Source organism: Anolis carolinensis, chromosome 5 (genome assembly GCF_035594765.1).
Source record: "Anolis carolinensis isolate JA03-04 chromosome 5, rAnoCar3.1.pri, whole genome shotgun sequence".
In the NCBI taxonomy this organism is placed as follows: domain Eukaryota; kingdom Metazoa; phylum Chordata; class Lepidosauria; order Squamata; family Dactyloidae; genus Anolis; species Anolis carolinensis.
Window position 1 is genome coordinate 77,409,165 of NC_085845.1, and position 14,900 is coordinate 77,424,064.

Here is a 14,900-nt window from a genome sequence, read left to right on the forward strand (position 1 = left end):
ACACTCCCCCTGTCTAGTTCTCTGCATATTGGGTCCGTACCTGCAGGAAAGACTGGCTACTGTAGAACAGTGTCTCCAAGGCCCATCCCAGCTAGGTGACCCAGAAGGATACCATGGTTGATGGTATCAAAGTTCACTGAGAGGTCCTGGAGAACTAGCAGGGACACACTCCCCCCGTCTAGTTCTCTGCGTAGATCATCTCCCAAGGTGACCAAAGTATCCACGAAAATAATGTTATGGCTGGGGGGGGGGGGGGGTCACCGCAGCATGAGGAACTGAATGAAGGGGTTCGGGAGGTGGAGAACCACTGATTTAAGATGTATCCTAGCAGCCATAAAATACAAGTGGGTTAGCCAGCGTTGCAATGGGTGAAAGTGTCCTAGGAAAGAGTTTGCTAAGCGAAGCCCAGGAGGGTTGGTCCTGTCTGGCAATCAGAGAGAGAAAGTCAATATATAGCGATATTATATTTAAAAATAAAGGGGAGGGAGGGAGGGAGCCAAATCCTTTTCTGGAAGGAGAAGGAGGGAGGGAAGAGGCAGAAGAGGGAGAGGAGGAGGGCTTTGGGAAGAAGGGACCTGTGCTGAGTGAGGAAAGGGACGACTTGGGAGGCGAGGAAGGGACGAAGATGTAGGCTTGGTCCTTCCTTTCCGCCCTCCCTCCCTCCCTCCCTCTCTCCTCCATAGGCGCAGCAGGCGTGTGCGTGGCGGCGGGGGAGCGCGGGTGGGCGCCGGTGGCGGGGTCGCCTCCTTCTTTCCTCCCTTCCCTCTTTCCCTCCTCCCTCCTTTCCTGTCTCTTTCTCTCTCTCTTTCTTTCCCTCCCTCCTCGGGCGGCTGTCTGCTCCTGGCCCTGGACACAGCGGCGGGCGAGGGGCGAACGTGCGGCTCCCAGGCTTGAAGTATGGCAAGCAAAGATGGTCTCTGCCAAGGAGCCCGCGGTCGCGATGTCTTCGGGGCTGTCCCTTTCCTTGGTGCACTTCCTCAGCCTGGCGACCTGGTGAGTCCGGGAGGCGAGGGCGACCTCTTTCCCTCTCTACACCCCTCTCCTCCTCCTCCTCCTCCTCTTCTTCCTCTTTCCCTGCTTCTCATGCTTTGCGGGCTGTGTCTCCCCTTCTTTTCCCAGCCTGACTGTCCTCCCAGGGCAGCTCAAAAAGGAGGAGAAACTGCGCCCGGAGAATTTCACGCGCATCTTGGACCGACTCCTGGATGGTTATGACAACAGGCTCCGTCCTGGATTTGGGGGTATGCTTTACTGTCATGAGTCTGTCTTGTCTGTGAGGGGAGAGAGAAAAAACAAAAGCCGCCCCTAGGTATGCTTCTGTGCTTTTCCAAACCCCTCCAAACTCACCCTCGATGGTTGAGGATTCTTTTGGAGATGGGATACAAATCGCAGGCGGGCTGGGTCCAAAACCTCTCCCCAGCCTGCCCTGATGCTCCAGCTTGCCTAGCAAACATCTTCCAGACAGGGAGAGGGGAAAGAAGCCGAAGGAGAAGGAGCAGACAGGGATCCTGCTGTTGCTGCTTTTTCAGATCTCTCCCAAATCCCTTTCCCAGACAAGCCAGGTTTAAACGCATCCGTTGACGCAGGCATGGGCAAACTTCGGCCCTCCAGGTGTTTTGGACTCCAACTCCCACAATTCCTAACAGCCGGTAGGCTGTTAGGAATTGTGGGAGTTGGAGTCCAAAACACCTGGAGGGCCAAAGTTTGTCCATGGCTGGGTTAAATCCTGGGTTCAGCAGCAGCCATCCATCCAAATTCCGACACATGGAGGAAGTTTTGCTACCTTCTCTGGCTAGTCCAACTCTGTCAGCCACAGATGCAGGGGAAAGGTCAGGAGCAAATGCTGCTAGAACATGGCCACACAGCCTAGAAATCACACAACACTCTACAAACTCCACTCCACCACTTGACACACAGATCTCCCATGACCAACCTGATACGCCCAAATTTGAATATTGGTGGGGTTGGTGGTGGAATTGATTTTGTCATTTGGGAGTTATAGTTGCTGGGATGTATAGTTCGCCTACAATGAAAGAGCATTCGGAACTCCACCAAGGATGGAATTGAACCAAACTTGGCACACAGAACTCCAATGACCAACAGGAAATACTGAAAGGGTTTGGTGGGCTTTGGGAGTTGTAGTTCACCTACATCCCAAGAACACTGTGGACTCAAACAGTGATGGATCTGGACCAAATTTGGCACAAATATTCAACATGCCCAAATGTGAACACTGGTGGAGTTTGGGGAAAATAGACCTTGACATTTGGGAGTTATAGTTGCTATGTACTTGCTGCTAGAATACGGCCACACAGCCTAGAAACCACACAACACTCCACAAACTATCTCTCATTCTATCTTGCATACACACACTAATCATAGAATCATAGAATCATAGAGTTGGAAGAGACCTCGTGTGCCATCCAGTCCAACCTTCTGCCAACAAGCAGGAAATCGCATTCTAAGCACCCCCGACAGATGGCCATCCAGTCTCTGCTTTTTTATCATGTCAGAAGTGAATTGAATTTGCTTCTGGTGTGAGAGAAACAGCTATCTATAGAGGTGTTGCCCAGGGGACGCCCGGTTGCGATATTCATCCTGTTGGGAGGCTTCTCTCATGTCCCCGCATGGGAAACTAGGGTTGACAGACAGGTGCTCACCCTGTTTTGTGGATTTGAACTGGCAATCTTCAGGTCAGCAGTTCAGCTGGCACAAGGGTTTAACCCATTGCGCCACTGCAGCCCACAACACAGAAATAAAATAGTGTTTCCTGCATTGCTACCCAAATAGTGAATCAAGGCTTCCTGTCACAGAAAAAGTTCTTTGAGAGGGTTCTTTCCAAACCCATCCTTTTAAAATATATAAAGCCTCTGCTTAAAAGCCCTCAAAGAAGGAGCCTTCACCACACTCTGAGGCAGAGAGTTCCACAGCTGAACAGCTCTCACAGTTAGGAACATCTTCCTCATGTTCATCTCCTTTCCTGTAGTTTGAAGCCATTGTTCCACATCCTAGTCTCCAGAGCAAAACAAGCTTGCTCCCTCCTCCCTATGACTTTCCCTCACATATTTATACATGGCTATCATGTCTCCTCTCAGCCTTCTCTTCTGCAGGCTAAACATGCCCAGCTCTTTAAGCCACTCCTCATAGAGCTTGTTCTCCAGACCCTTGATCATTTTAGTCACCTTCCTCTGGACACATTCCAGCTTGTCAACTTCTCCCTTCAATTGCGGTGCCCAGAATGGGACACAGTATTCCAGGTGTGGTCTGACCAAGGCAGAACAGAGGGGTAGCATGACTTCCCTGGATCTAGACACTATACTTCTATTTATGCAGGCCAAAATCCCATTGGCTTTTTTCGCTGCTGCATGACATTGTTGGCTCATGTTTAGCTTGTTGTCCACGAGGACTCCAAGATCTTTTTCACACATACTGCTGTCGAGCCAGGCATCGCCCATTCTGTATCTTTGCCTTTCATTTTTTTTGCCTAAGTGAAGTATCTTGCATCTCTGTTGAACTTCATTTTGCTAGTTTCGGCTCAACTCTCTAATCTGTAAAAATGGTTTTGAATTGTTCTCCTGTCTTTTGGAGTATTAGCTATACTTCCCAATTTGGTGTTATAGTCTGTAAACTTTTCCTGCCCATCGAGGTAGGAAATACCGGACAGATTTCTCAGCCACTTTGTGGTCCCTTTTCCCTCTGTCACCTTTCTTTCACTAGGAGAAAATGCTGCTAGAACAGGGCCACATAGTGTAGAAACCACACAACACCCCACAAACTCTATCTCGCATACACACACTTTCCAAGCCATCAAGGTAGGAACTACCGGACAGATTTCCCTGCCACTTTGTGGTCACTTTTCTCTCTGCCGTCTTCCTTTCACCAGGAGAAAATGCTGCTAGAACAGGGCCACATAGCGTAGAAACCACACAACACCCCACAAACTCTCTATTTCGCATACACACACATCAAGGTAGGAACTACCAGACAGATTTCCCTGCCACTTTGTGGTCCCTTTTCTCTCTGCCACCTTCCTTCCACCAGGAGAAAATGCTGCTAGAACAGGGCCACACAGCATAGAAACCACACAAACTCTATGACTCTCGGTCTTTCTCTCATACACACACTTTCAAACCTATCAAAGTAGGAACTGCCGGACGAATTTCCCTGCCACTTTGTGGTCCGTTTTCCCTTTGCCACCTTCACCAAAGGAGAGGGGGAGAAGAAGGATTTTGCATCTGCCTCCTCCTCCTCCTCCTCCTCCTCCTCCTCCTCCTCCTCCTCTTGCTTCATCTGTGGATCTTGTACAACACCATGAGATAGGAGAAGTTGGGAGTCGGTTGCTTAGATCCTACGACTTTGGGGGCTGCTGCGAAGCACTTGGCATTCTGTCAAAGGAGAGCGAGTGCAGCTGCTGCTTCTTGATTAAACACACACCCGCACACTCTGACGTTGGAGCAACGAGGATGGGGAGAAAATAAATTGTGTGTGTGTGCGCGTATATATATATATATATATATATATATATATATATATATATATATTTGTGTGTGTGTAAAAATGCAACAAACACAGAGGCTTTCAGTTTTGTACTTGCATGTGCCTTGATCTTGGTTACAATGTTCGTGGTCCAAAATCCCATACAGAGTGGCAGAGAAGGCTAAATGATGTTCTTTAATAACCCTTCTTTAATAACATTCATGTGTCCCAAATCTCTTAGAGCTATGTGTATGTATGTAGTGGAAGTATTCTCTCTAATGTGCTAATATCAGTTTCTCCGAGTTTTAATGCATCCATTCATCAGCTCACTTGTCTCATTTGGTTCTTGTGGTTTAGCAGGTTGAGTGCCTGAAATCTGAGTAATCTCAAAGTCCAGATGTATATGTAGAGGTTTGGCTTGTGAGAAAAGTCTAGACTGGGCTTAAAAGTGCACAGTGATACTCTGGTGTCTCTCCCCCGTATGATAAAGTATTAAGCGTTAGCTGAGATGAGTGTATGTCGAACGGTAGGATGCGATGATGGAAAGATAATTGTGGGGCTACTATGCCATCCCAATATTGAGGAAGATTTTTGCCTAGGCTTGCTCTGCAAAAACATTGTGCGTCTTTCTTAAGTGCTTAGTATAGACATGTGATACACCTACGCTGGCATCTATGCCCATCATTTCCATATATGCCTTTCTCCAATGCAGGCATCAAACTTCAGGGAAAAGCAACTTGACGCTATATCCGTTTATGCTTATTTTAGACATCGTTTCTAGGAGGGGCTGGGCTTTCTTGGAGGACCAGGAAGTGTAAACAAAGCTAAATTCCTCAAAGTATTGGAGGCAATCCGTTACATAAATCCAGTAGTTTGAATTTCTTAGTTATTGCCATTGCATGTGTCTTTCCTTGAGTTGAATCTTTGAAGTCCGTCCACACAAATATGTTATGTTTGTCTTAAATCAGTGTGGTCCAACCTTTGGCCCAATTCATTTTTGTTGTCCTTTGCCCTTCGTACTTAAAAAATATTTTAATTAAGTAATTAAATATTAATATTTTAATTATGTAGTTCAATATTAATTATGTAATTCGTTTTCTTTCTGGAATGTCTCTGGCCCTCACATTCCTATACTAAAGTTTGATTGGCCCTCGGGTAACTAAAGGTTGGACTACATTGTCCTAGATAGTTGCAGGTTCATTAGTGAGGTGATATCATTTTACTTGGATAACTTCTGTTAGGGTAAAGTGATGAAAGCTTTGGAGTTGCAAGAAACACATTCCAAGAAGAATGAAAAAGTAGCCAGTTTCCTATATCCAGGACCTGAAGAATTGGGTTACCCATTATACATCCATACATACCTTTGGGATTGTGGGTCTTTAAAAGTGGTTCTGTTTGTCATGTGGCAAATTGCTTTTGAAGATGTTTTAAAGCATTTGATAGGGCATTGAAGGCTACTTGGAAGTCGCTCTCTGTGTTTACTCTCAAATAAGATTGGGATTGGACTCCCAAAGCAGTTCTTTTGGTCCTATCCCAGATTTCCCCAACCTGATGCCTGTGCTGGGTGCAATTCTATTGTGAACCCTCACGAGAATCCTAACCAAATGGAAATGTGATAAACCAAGACTGGCACAAACTTCACTTGTTCAGTGGCTCTAGTCTGGTTGGCACTAACAATTGAATTTTGCTCAGCAGTGGGAATTGAACAGCCTTCTAGATGTTATTGAACTGAAGTGTACCACATTCCTCACCATTAACTATGCTGGCTAAAGCTGCTGTGAGTTGCAGTTCAAAAACATCTGGAGGGCAGCAGGATTATTACGATATATCTGATTTAGCCTGCGGACTGCAACTTGCATTATCCAGAGTTATTCGAGTTCTATTTCAACATAGCTTGTCCTCCAGCACAGAAAAAGCAGGGCACCATGTTGAAAAAGAATGTCTTTGACTGTATATGCGAAAAACAGATATGTCTGCAAACTGTTTAAAGAATTATTCCAGACAAAAGGTATTGTAATCTCATTTTTTGAAAATCATTTCAAGTATATACGTTTGCTTACTGAGCAACAGTTGTGCCATGCCCAAAGGTCTTGCAACTATAGAGTCTCTTCTACTGACCTAAGATCATAAATATATTGCCTTTTGCTGCTCTTATTTTTCTTCTTCTCACATATTTTATGTTATGGGGGCTGAAAAAGTAGAATGCAAATTTAAAAATAAAACTGTGACTGCATGTGTTTGAAGTGCATTTTTATTAGGAGGTAGTTGTGGTTTTTAATGGTTGGGAATGTGGTATCAAGATGTTGAACAAATAGGTGTTTTAACTCCTGACACAGTGCAATTGGAAGCTTCCATGGTAGTGGAACAGTGTATCTGCTCCATATTTCAGTCTGAATTATGCATGGACCTGTAATGGTCAGGGCCCTCCCGGTATGAAAACCCACCCGCAACAAAAGCAAGCAGGAGCCGATCTCGGTTCCTCCTCCTCTATTGGTCATCACAGTTTAATCTTTTTGATTTTCCTTTATTTTTTATTCTTTTTATTTAGTGGGACTGAGTGGGAGTTGGGGACCTTAGAAATGGTGGGTGGCATGCACATGTGCATGTTTGGAGGCTTGGGGAGTCACCATTTAACTTTAACTTCTTTTTCTACTTCCCTTCCTCTCCTTCAGAAAATACTTCTAAAAGCTAATAATTATTAATAGTAATAGTAATCCCAACAAACAAAAAGAGAATCCTACCTCTCCTCTAGAGTAGAAAGAAAACAAAACCCCATACAGAAAGGAGATTGCAGGCAAGAGAGGGAATTTTTAAGGTAGTCCAGGAAGGATAGCTTCAGGTCTTCGCTCTTCCTTCCCTGGGCCTCCTTAAAATGTCTTGGAAAGCTGCGTGGCATGTTGCTGGTGCTGGGAGATAAAGTGTGTGTGTCTGCTTCTCCTCTAGAGTAGAACAGCTTTAAGAAGCATTAAACCTGGTCTACTCCTCTACAAACAGAAGGGAAAGGATCCAGAAAGAGTGGTAACTCTGATGCTTTCCAGGTTTTAATGAAGGATATGGAAGGAAGCCTGTGGGAAGCCCCCCCCCCCATAATGGGTTGTATAGGGTGCTTTCTTAACCCTGTTGCTGACACCCAGGCTCCCTTGAAGGGGAAAGGGGAGCCACCTAAGTTCCCTATTGCTGGCAATGGGCTGAAAAGAACCGTTTTTTTCAGATGTGGAACAAAAATGCCCATTTGGCAGTGCACCTGTTTTTGAGAGGTGCTGGAAAACAGATATGGGGGACTTCTGGTATCTGGCAAGCATTAACAGATAGTGATTCACCCAAAATGCACAAGCCTACATTCTAAGGGGTGTTGTCATCAGGTTGGGTTTGACTCATAGTGACCCTTTGAATGAAAAGCCTCGAAGGGCCTCAACTATCAACAGTGTAGGTCAGGTCTTGCACTTTATTGAACCAATCTATCTATAATCTATTCTCCCTCTTTTCCAACTGCCTTCCATTTTACCAAGCATTATTACTTTTCCTGGTGAGTCATATCATTTCATGATACAGTTGAAGTACGATAGCCTCAGTTTAGTCATGTTTGCCATCTAGTGAGAATTCAACCTGGAGTATTGAGCCTCGATTGCCTAAATTCAGATCCACCCTTTTGCTCACCACACCACAATAGCTCTAGTTCAGTAGAATTATTATTACAAAGTTCTAATTGACATAGGTCTAGAATCTGGGTCCTGGATGTGAGAGATATAGTAAAAGTAAAGGTCTCCCCTTGACATTAAGTCTAGTTGAGCCTGACTCTGAGGGGTGGTGCCTACCTCCATTTCTAAGCTGAAGAGCTGACATTGTCTGTAGACAACTCCTAGGTCATGTGGCAGGGATGACTGCATGGAGCACTGTTACCTTCCAGCCGAAGCGGTGCCTATTGATCTACTCCAATTTGCATGTTTTTGAACTGCTAGGTTGGCAGAAGCTGGGGCTAACGATGGGAGCTCATCCCGTCCTGCGTATTTGAACCACCAACCTTCTGGTCAGCAAGTTCTGTAGCTTAGTCGTTTAACCCACTGCACCAACACAGCAATATAAGATATAGTAAATACATTACATGTTTATAGCTCTTCACATATTACCAATTCATATATGCATCTGTAATGTGTGAAGAGCTATAAACATGTATCTGAAAACATTGTATTGTAAAACATATGTTCATCTGGGAGGTAGGAGTGAACAAGGGATATATGTTAGTTAATCTGTATTCGTTTACTATATAGCATCATCCATGTACAGAGCTGCCCTAGCGTATATGTCAGACATAGTTGTCCTTATTGACACTCCCCATCCCCTATTGACCTGGTTCTCTCACAATACATGATACTTGACAAAAGATAGATTGAACTGGTTTCCAAGTGCTTATAATCTTTGCAAAAGTTGACTTAAGGGAAATGGCAGATGGAGAGAAGAGAAAAGGGACATATGGACTAGGAGAAGAATATATTATTATTTCAACAGATATACATATTATATGTAAATGATATCTACTAGGGTTCCAGGAACCTCTGTGGATACCAAAATCTGTGGATGCTGAGGTCCCAATGTTTCATTACACAAAATTGTGTTTCTTACATAAAATGGGAAAACCCAGATTTGCCTTTTGGAATTTTATTATTTTTGAAAACATTTTCAAGCTGTGAATGGTTGGCTCCACAAATGCAGAATCCATGGATACAGAGAGCTGGTTGAACATGACTTTATCACCATAGGCTATTGAGTAAGAAAAGTTTTAATAAAAAAAAGAAAAAGGTGTATTTTGAGAAGTGGTTAGAAGGCAGTAAACTGGATCCATCTCATGGAGGTTTCAGAGAGCTGGTATCAAGATGAAGAATAGCAAAAAAAAAAAAAAAAATCAGGGAACATTTCAACTTTTGATGATGTCCAAGAGTAGGAATACATTTGTATGCAAAAGCAGTGATGTAAGTGTGGCAAGGGCATAGAAGTATGAAAAAATGGTACAGGATTAGGTAATGGAAAGGAAGTCAGCCTTAAGAATTTGGGAGGGTTGCCACATTGTCAAAGTCAGTAATTTTGGCAAGATTGGGCATGAACAGACCAGAGGAAGTGGAAGACTATTTTATGTGTGGAATAGGCTTGTGACTTCTTGCTGAGTGCGGACTTAGTGGCAAAACTGGTATTTTTATCTCATAATGTGCGATCCATCTGGATCCCAGCAGGCAGACTAAATCATATGGCCTGCCTCATGACCCCTACATTAATTTGCTGCTGTCAGCGTAACATTGTGCCACTGCCTTTGACAAAATAAGATCTACCTGTGAATCTAGTCAGCTTTTCTGACATGGGATGTAGTAGAATACCATGTTTTCCATTGCTTTGGAAGACTAAGGTTCATGTAATGCAATCTACATTTTGTTCCTATCTGGAACTGTTCAACTGAACTAAGAAAGCTTTGGAATTTTTTTTTAAACCAAGGCTGGGTGTTAAGCACTTTATTATTGCCCCCCATTTTACAGTGTTCCCTCACTACTTCATGGTTCACTTTTTGTGGATTCGCTGTTTTGCAGTTTTTCAATAAGTCAAAGAGCCAGCATGTGGCTGGCATGACTGTATGGAATACTGTTACCTTCCCGTTAGAGCGGTACCTATTGATCTACTCACATTTGCATGTTTTCGAACTGCTAGGTTGGCATTAGCTGGGGCTAACAGTGGGAGCTCATCCTGCTCCCTGGATTTGAACCGCCGACCTTTCAGTCAGCAAGTTCAGCAGCTCAGCGGTTTTTAACCCGCTGTGCCACTGGAGGCTCTGAATAATATACTAAGAGGGATTTACCCATGCTGCTTTTTTGGTAACAAATGTACCTTTCAGCTAGAACAGAAAGAACTCATTGTATGATTGAATTATTCAGCTGTGAGTTGAGATTTGTTTCTTTAACATCATTTATTTTATTTACAACATCTATACCCCGCCCTTCTCACCCAAGGGGACTTAGGGGGAAAGAAATAATAGCAACTGGTTAATCATTAAAGTTATTACTATTCAGATGAAGTATTACTTTCCACCTATTTTTACATATTTTCTTTGGATACTAAATTTTTATAATAAAAGATTTTTCCTTTTTTTAAAGTGGGTCATTCACCAGTGAACAGATAGTAAATACATGTCACAGAGAATGGCAGGATGCACCAAGAAAAGAGAAGTTAATGTTAAAGTTGTGTTGTGTGTTGACAAGGAGTGGAATATTTAATGTGGAGCTGATTCCTTAACTTAATGCATTCAAGCACCAGAGACGTTTTCTTCAGGTTGCAGAGATTGGGATGACATTCAGATATTGCAGAAGTAGCTTTGCATTGTGTGTAGATATTTCCATGCCTGTCAGTTTAGAATTTGATTTTCTGTTTGTATTCCATTAAATATTCTACTTTTGTTCCTTACCAACAGGGGCCTCAAGTGGCTAAGAGTTTTAAAAAAACATAGTAATATTTATTTGTTTATTTATTGACATTATATCCTGTCTCTCTGCTGCCAAGGGATTCTTGGTGGATTGCAAAATTTAAAATATAAGTTTCAGTAAAAATGTACTATTACAAAAGCTAAAAACAAATAAGCTTCAGTTCTCTTTATCAGTATATAGTTAAAAGTTTATAACATCTTTTAAAATATTTTACACATAATTTAAACATTCAAAGTAAAAACAGAATGCATCATTTTGAATGTTTTTCTGTCATATGATTAGAAGTCAGAATCCTACCAAAATACCATGAGTACCTTAAAATAGAGTCATAGAATCATCGAGTTGGAAAAGACCTCATGGGCTATCCAGTCCAACCACCTGCCAAGAAGCAGGAAATCGCATTCAAAGCACCCCCCGACAGATAGCCATCCAGCCTCTGCTTAAAAGCCTCCAAAAAAGGAGCCTCCACCACAGTCCGGGGTAGAGAGTTCAACTGCCAAACAGCTTTCACAGTTAAGAAGTTCTTCCTAATGTTCAGGTGGAATCTTCTTTCCTGTAGTTTAAAGCCATTGTTCCACATCCTAGCCTCCAGGGCAGCAGAAAACAAGCTTGCTCCCTCTTCCCTATGACTTCCCCTCACATATTTATACATAGTCATCATGTCTCCTCTCAGCTTTCTCTTCTGCAGGCTAAACATTCCCAGCTCTTTAAGCCGCTCCTCAGAGGTCTTGTTCTCCAGACCTTGATCATTTTAGTCACCCTCCTCTGGACACTTTCCAGCTTGTTGACATATCCCTTCTGTGGTGCCCAGAATTGGACACATTATTCCAGGTGAGGTCTGACCAAGGCAGAATAGAGGGGTAGCATGACTTCCCTGGATCTAGACACTATACTCCTATTGATGCAGACCAAAATCCCACTGTTTTTTTTCGCTGACGCGTCAAATTGTTGGCTCATATTTAACTTGTTGTCCATGAGGACTCCAAGATCTTTTTCGCACATACTGTTGTTGAGCCAGGCGTCCCCCGTCCTGTATCTTTGCATTCAATTTTTCTGCCGAAGTGGAGCATCTTGCATTTGTCCCTGTTGAACATCATTTTGTTAGTTTCGGCCCATCTCTCTAGTCTGTTAAGAGCCTTTTGAATTCTGCAAGACCATTTTGAATTTTGCATGACATTGTCAAGCCAGCTATATCCATTAAGGTGAAAGGAGTGTATTTCTGAATGGAAGGGAACATCTTCATGTCTTTTCAGAAGTAAGTCCCACTGTTTTCAGTAGAACTGAGTGGGAATAGAAATGCAATTCAGATATTTTCAGTGATGAAAACTTACTCCTATATAAGTAGTAGTATTCTAAATATCCCAAAGGCAACATATTTTGAAAGCTAAAATGAGTCAGCACTGGAAAGTACTTCCTGTTAGGATTTTCTGTTAGTAGAAAATTACCCAAAAATATCAGAGCATCCAAAATATGCAAAAGCAGGATACTTATAGTTGAGCATTCAGCTCACAGCAAGCAGAGCATGAAGTGTCATGTGGCTGTAAATAATTTAGATCTTAGGAGGCAAACATGCAGAGTTCTGTCTTTAAAATCACAAAAGGTTTATTTACAAAAAATAAATACATTTCTTAATAGTAAAGAACTGGGTCCTAGCTACTCTAACTAACCCCATCAATTTAGACTCAATCAAGTAAATTACTTGCACCATGGTCGTGTTGTAAACATTGGAATAAAATAAGTGCCAGAGAGGGCATGGGATAAAGTGCAGGCTATATGATTACTACATAGGACAACTAGGGGCTAAATATTATCAAAAGCTTGATTGAAGATTGATCTAAACCTGACTAACTCTTCCTCATTGAGGACTGCAGACATGGGCAATGTGGGGTTGAACTCCAACACTTCCATGGGAGACTACCAATGAATACTATGTGCTGTAGGCTATAATTCAGAAGAAGGAACTGATCTAAGTATTCTTTGCTTAAGAAAACCCCATGAAATTCATGGGGTATAAGTTGAGAACTGAAGGCATGTGCACACATTCTAAAAGTTTTGGTAGCCAATATTTCAGATCTTTAACAATACTACTGGTAGAGCATCACCAGAAGATTTTATAATGGGATATGACATTTTAGCTGATTATGTATTGTGTGTGGATGTATTTGTATGAGTTTTATATTTTGTACGCCGCTTTGAGTCCCACCCATGGGAGAAAAGCGGGATAGAAATGAAATAATAATAATAATAATAATAATAATAATAATAATAATAATAATAATAATAATGAGGCATTAAAGAAAGGCAGTGATAGAGATGGGCCTTTAGCTAGTCAAAAAGTGATTTGCTCAAAGGTCCAACCAAATGTTAGTCAGGTCCTCTTCAAGGAGTGGTCAAGTGAATTACAGTAGAGTCTCACTTAACCAAGCCTCGCTTATCCAAGTTTCTGGATTATCCAAGCCATTTTTGTAGTCAATGTTTTCAATATATTGTGATATTTTGGTGCTAAATTCATAAATACAGTAAGTACAACATAACATTACTGCGTATTGAACTGCTTTTTCTGTCAAATTTGTTGTATAACATGATGTTTTGGTGCTTAATTTGTAAAATCATAACTTAATTTGATATTTAATAGGCTTTTCCTTAATCCCCCCTTATTATCCAAGATATTCACTTATCCAAGCTCCTGCCGTCTCGTTTAGCTTGGATAAGTGAGACTCTACTGTAATTACTTTGTTACAACAATATAAAATATATATTGCTCATATCCTCTGTGATCCACCCCTGTCCTTATCTATCTTCAAACTTTTGAAACTTCTTTGATTCTTACTAAATTCCTCCAAGAATGGTTATTTTGTGCAAAATAAAGAAAAACTGCTATTGTGCAAAATCAAATTCCTGCAGACATTTTTTTTTTTAAAAGAACCCAAAATGTGAAAAATGTCATATCAATGTTTAATTTTCTTAGTGCGATGTCTTGATATATTGATACATAATTCCTAGTAAAAAAACAAGAAAAATTACAGGTGTTCTTTGCATCTGTCTGTTCCTACATTAAATGTTATTGTCCATATATTCAGAACTGGGTTTGAACTATATCTCAGAGGAGAAGATCTCTCTCACACACACAAATCTTCAGGAGAAAGAGGGACCTTTTCAACCAGCATTATTGGAGAGAGACTGTTAGTTGTTCATGACTTAAGAAGATTTAATTTTTTCCAGATTGCAAGACTGTTTATTGTGTTTAAAGACCCAGAAGTATACTTCAAAAGTTAAAAGGGAACAAACAGCAAGAAAAAAATTGCCATTTATACAATTTATACAAGTTTAATACAATTATTATTATTATTGTTCTTATTATATTTATTTATACCCTGATTTATCTCCCAAAGTGGGACTCAAACGTTAGCAGGCTTTGCTTTTCCCATTCCTAACCCTTGTTGAATTTTTTTAAAAGCCCTGACCAGTCTTTCAGAAATAAATAATCTCATAGCCAATAGAAAATTATATTTGCAGACTTGTTTCCAGAAAAGGTTGTTAACTGACAAGAGATTGACTGTTCTCTCCAATCTTTATATAGAGCACAGTGCAAAAGAACACTAGTTTTGGTCATAAATATGGTTTCTAGCTTGAAATATATGTTGCATGAACATAATGCTTTATGCAAAAAAACTATATGCCTGCATAAAAGTTTTGCAAACATTCCAAAATGTAAAACCATATTTTAAAATGCACAAAAACACAATTTTGACCAGCAGGAAGAATGTTGAATGTTTTCACTTTCTGGCCATCTGTACTTTGATTGAGCATTTCCTGTATGGCAGGGGGTTGGACTAGGCGACCTGTGTGGTCTCTTCCAACGCTATTATTCTATGATTCTTGGATGAGCATGAAATAAATGGACACATACCGTACTAATTCTCACAATGGTTAAAGCCTATCCCCCCCCCCCCCAAGGATGTCTTT

General features: G+C 41.7%; 1 protein-coding gene across 3 annotated transcripts in view; it reads left to right on the forward strand.

Moving 5' to 3' along the window:
* The first annotated feature begins 553 nt into the window (after positions 1 to 553).
* The window catches only part of LOC100563035 (gamma-aminobutyric acid type A receptor subunit alpha4), a 106,635-nt gene continuing 92,288 nt past the window's right edge, over positions 554 to 14,900 (forward strand). The window contains exons 1-2 of one of the 3 annotated variants that reach the window (XM_062981627.1): positions 554 to 993; positions 1,120 to 1,238. In XM_062981627.1, coding sequence (XP_062837697.1) covers positions 911 to 993; positions 1,120 to 1,238 — 202 coding nt within the window. In that variant the 5' untranslated portion in view covers positions 554 to 910. The remainder of the gene's footprint in view (positions 994 to 1,119; positions 1,239 to 14,900) is intronic. The other 2 variants (XM_062981625.1, XM_062981626.1) reach the window with 2 other exon arrangements.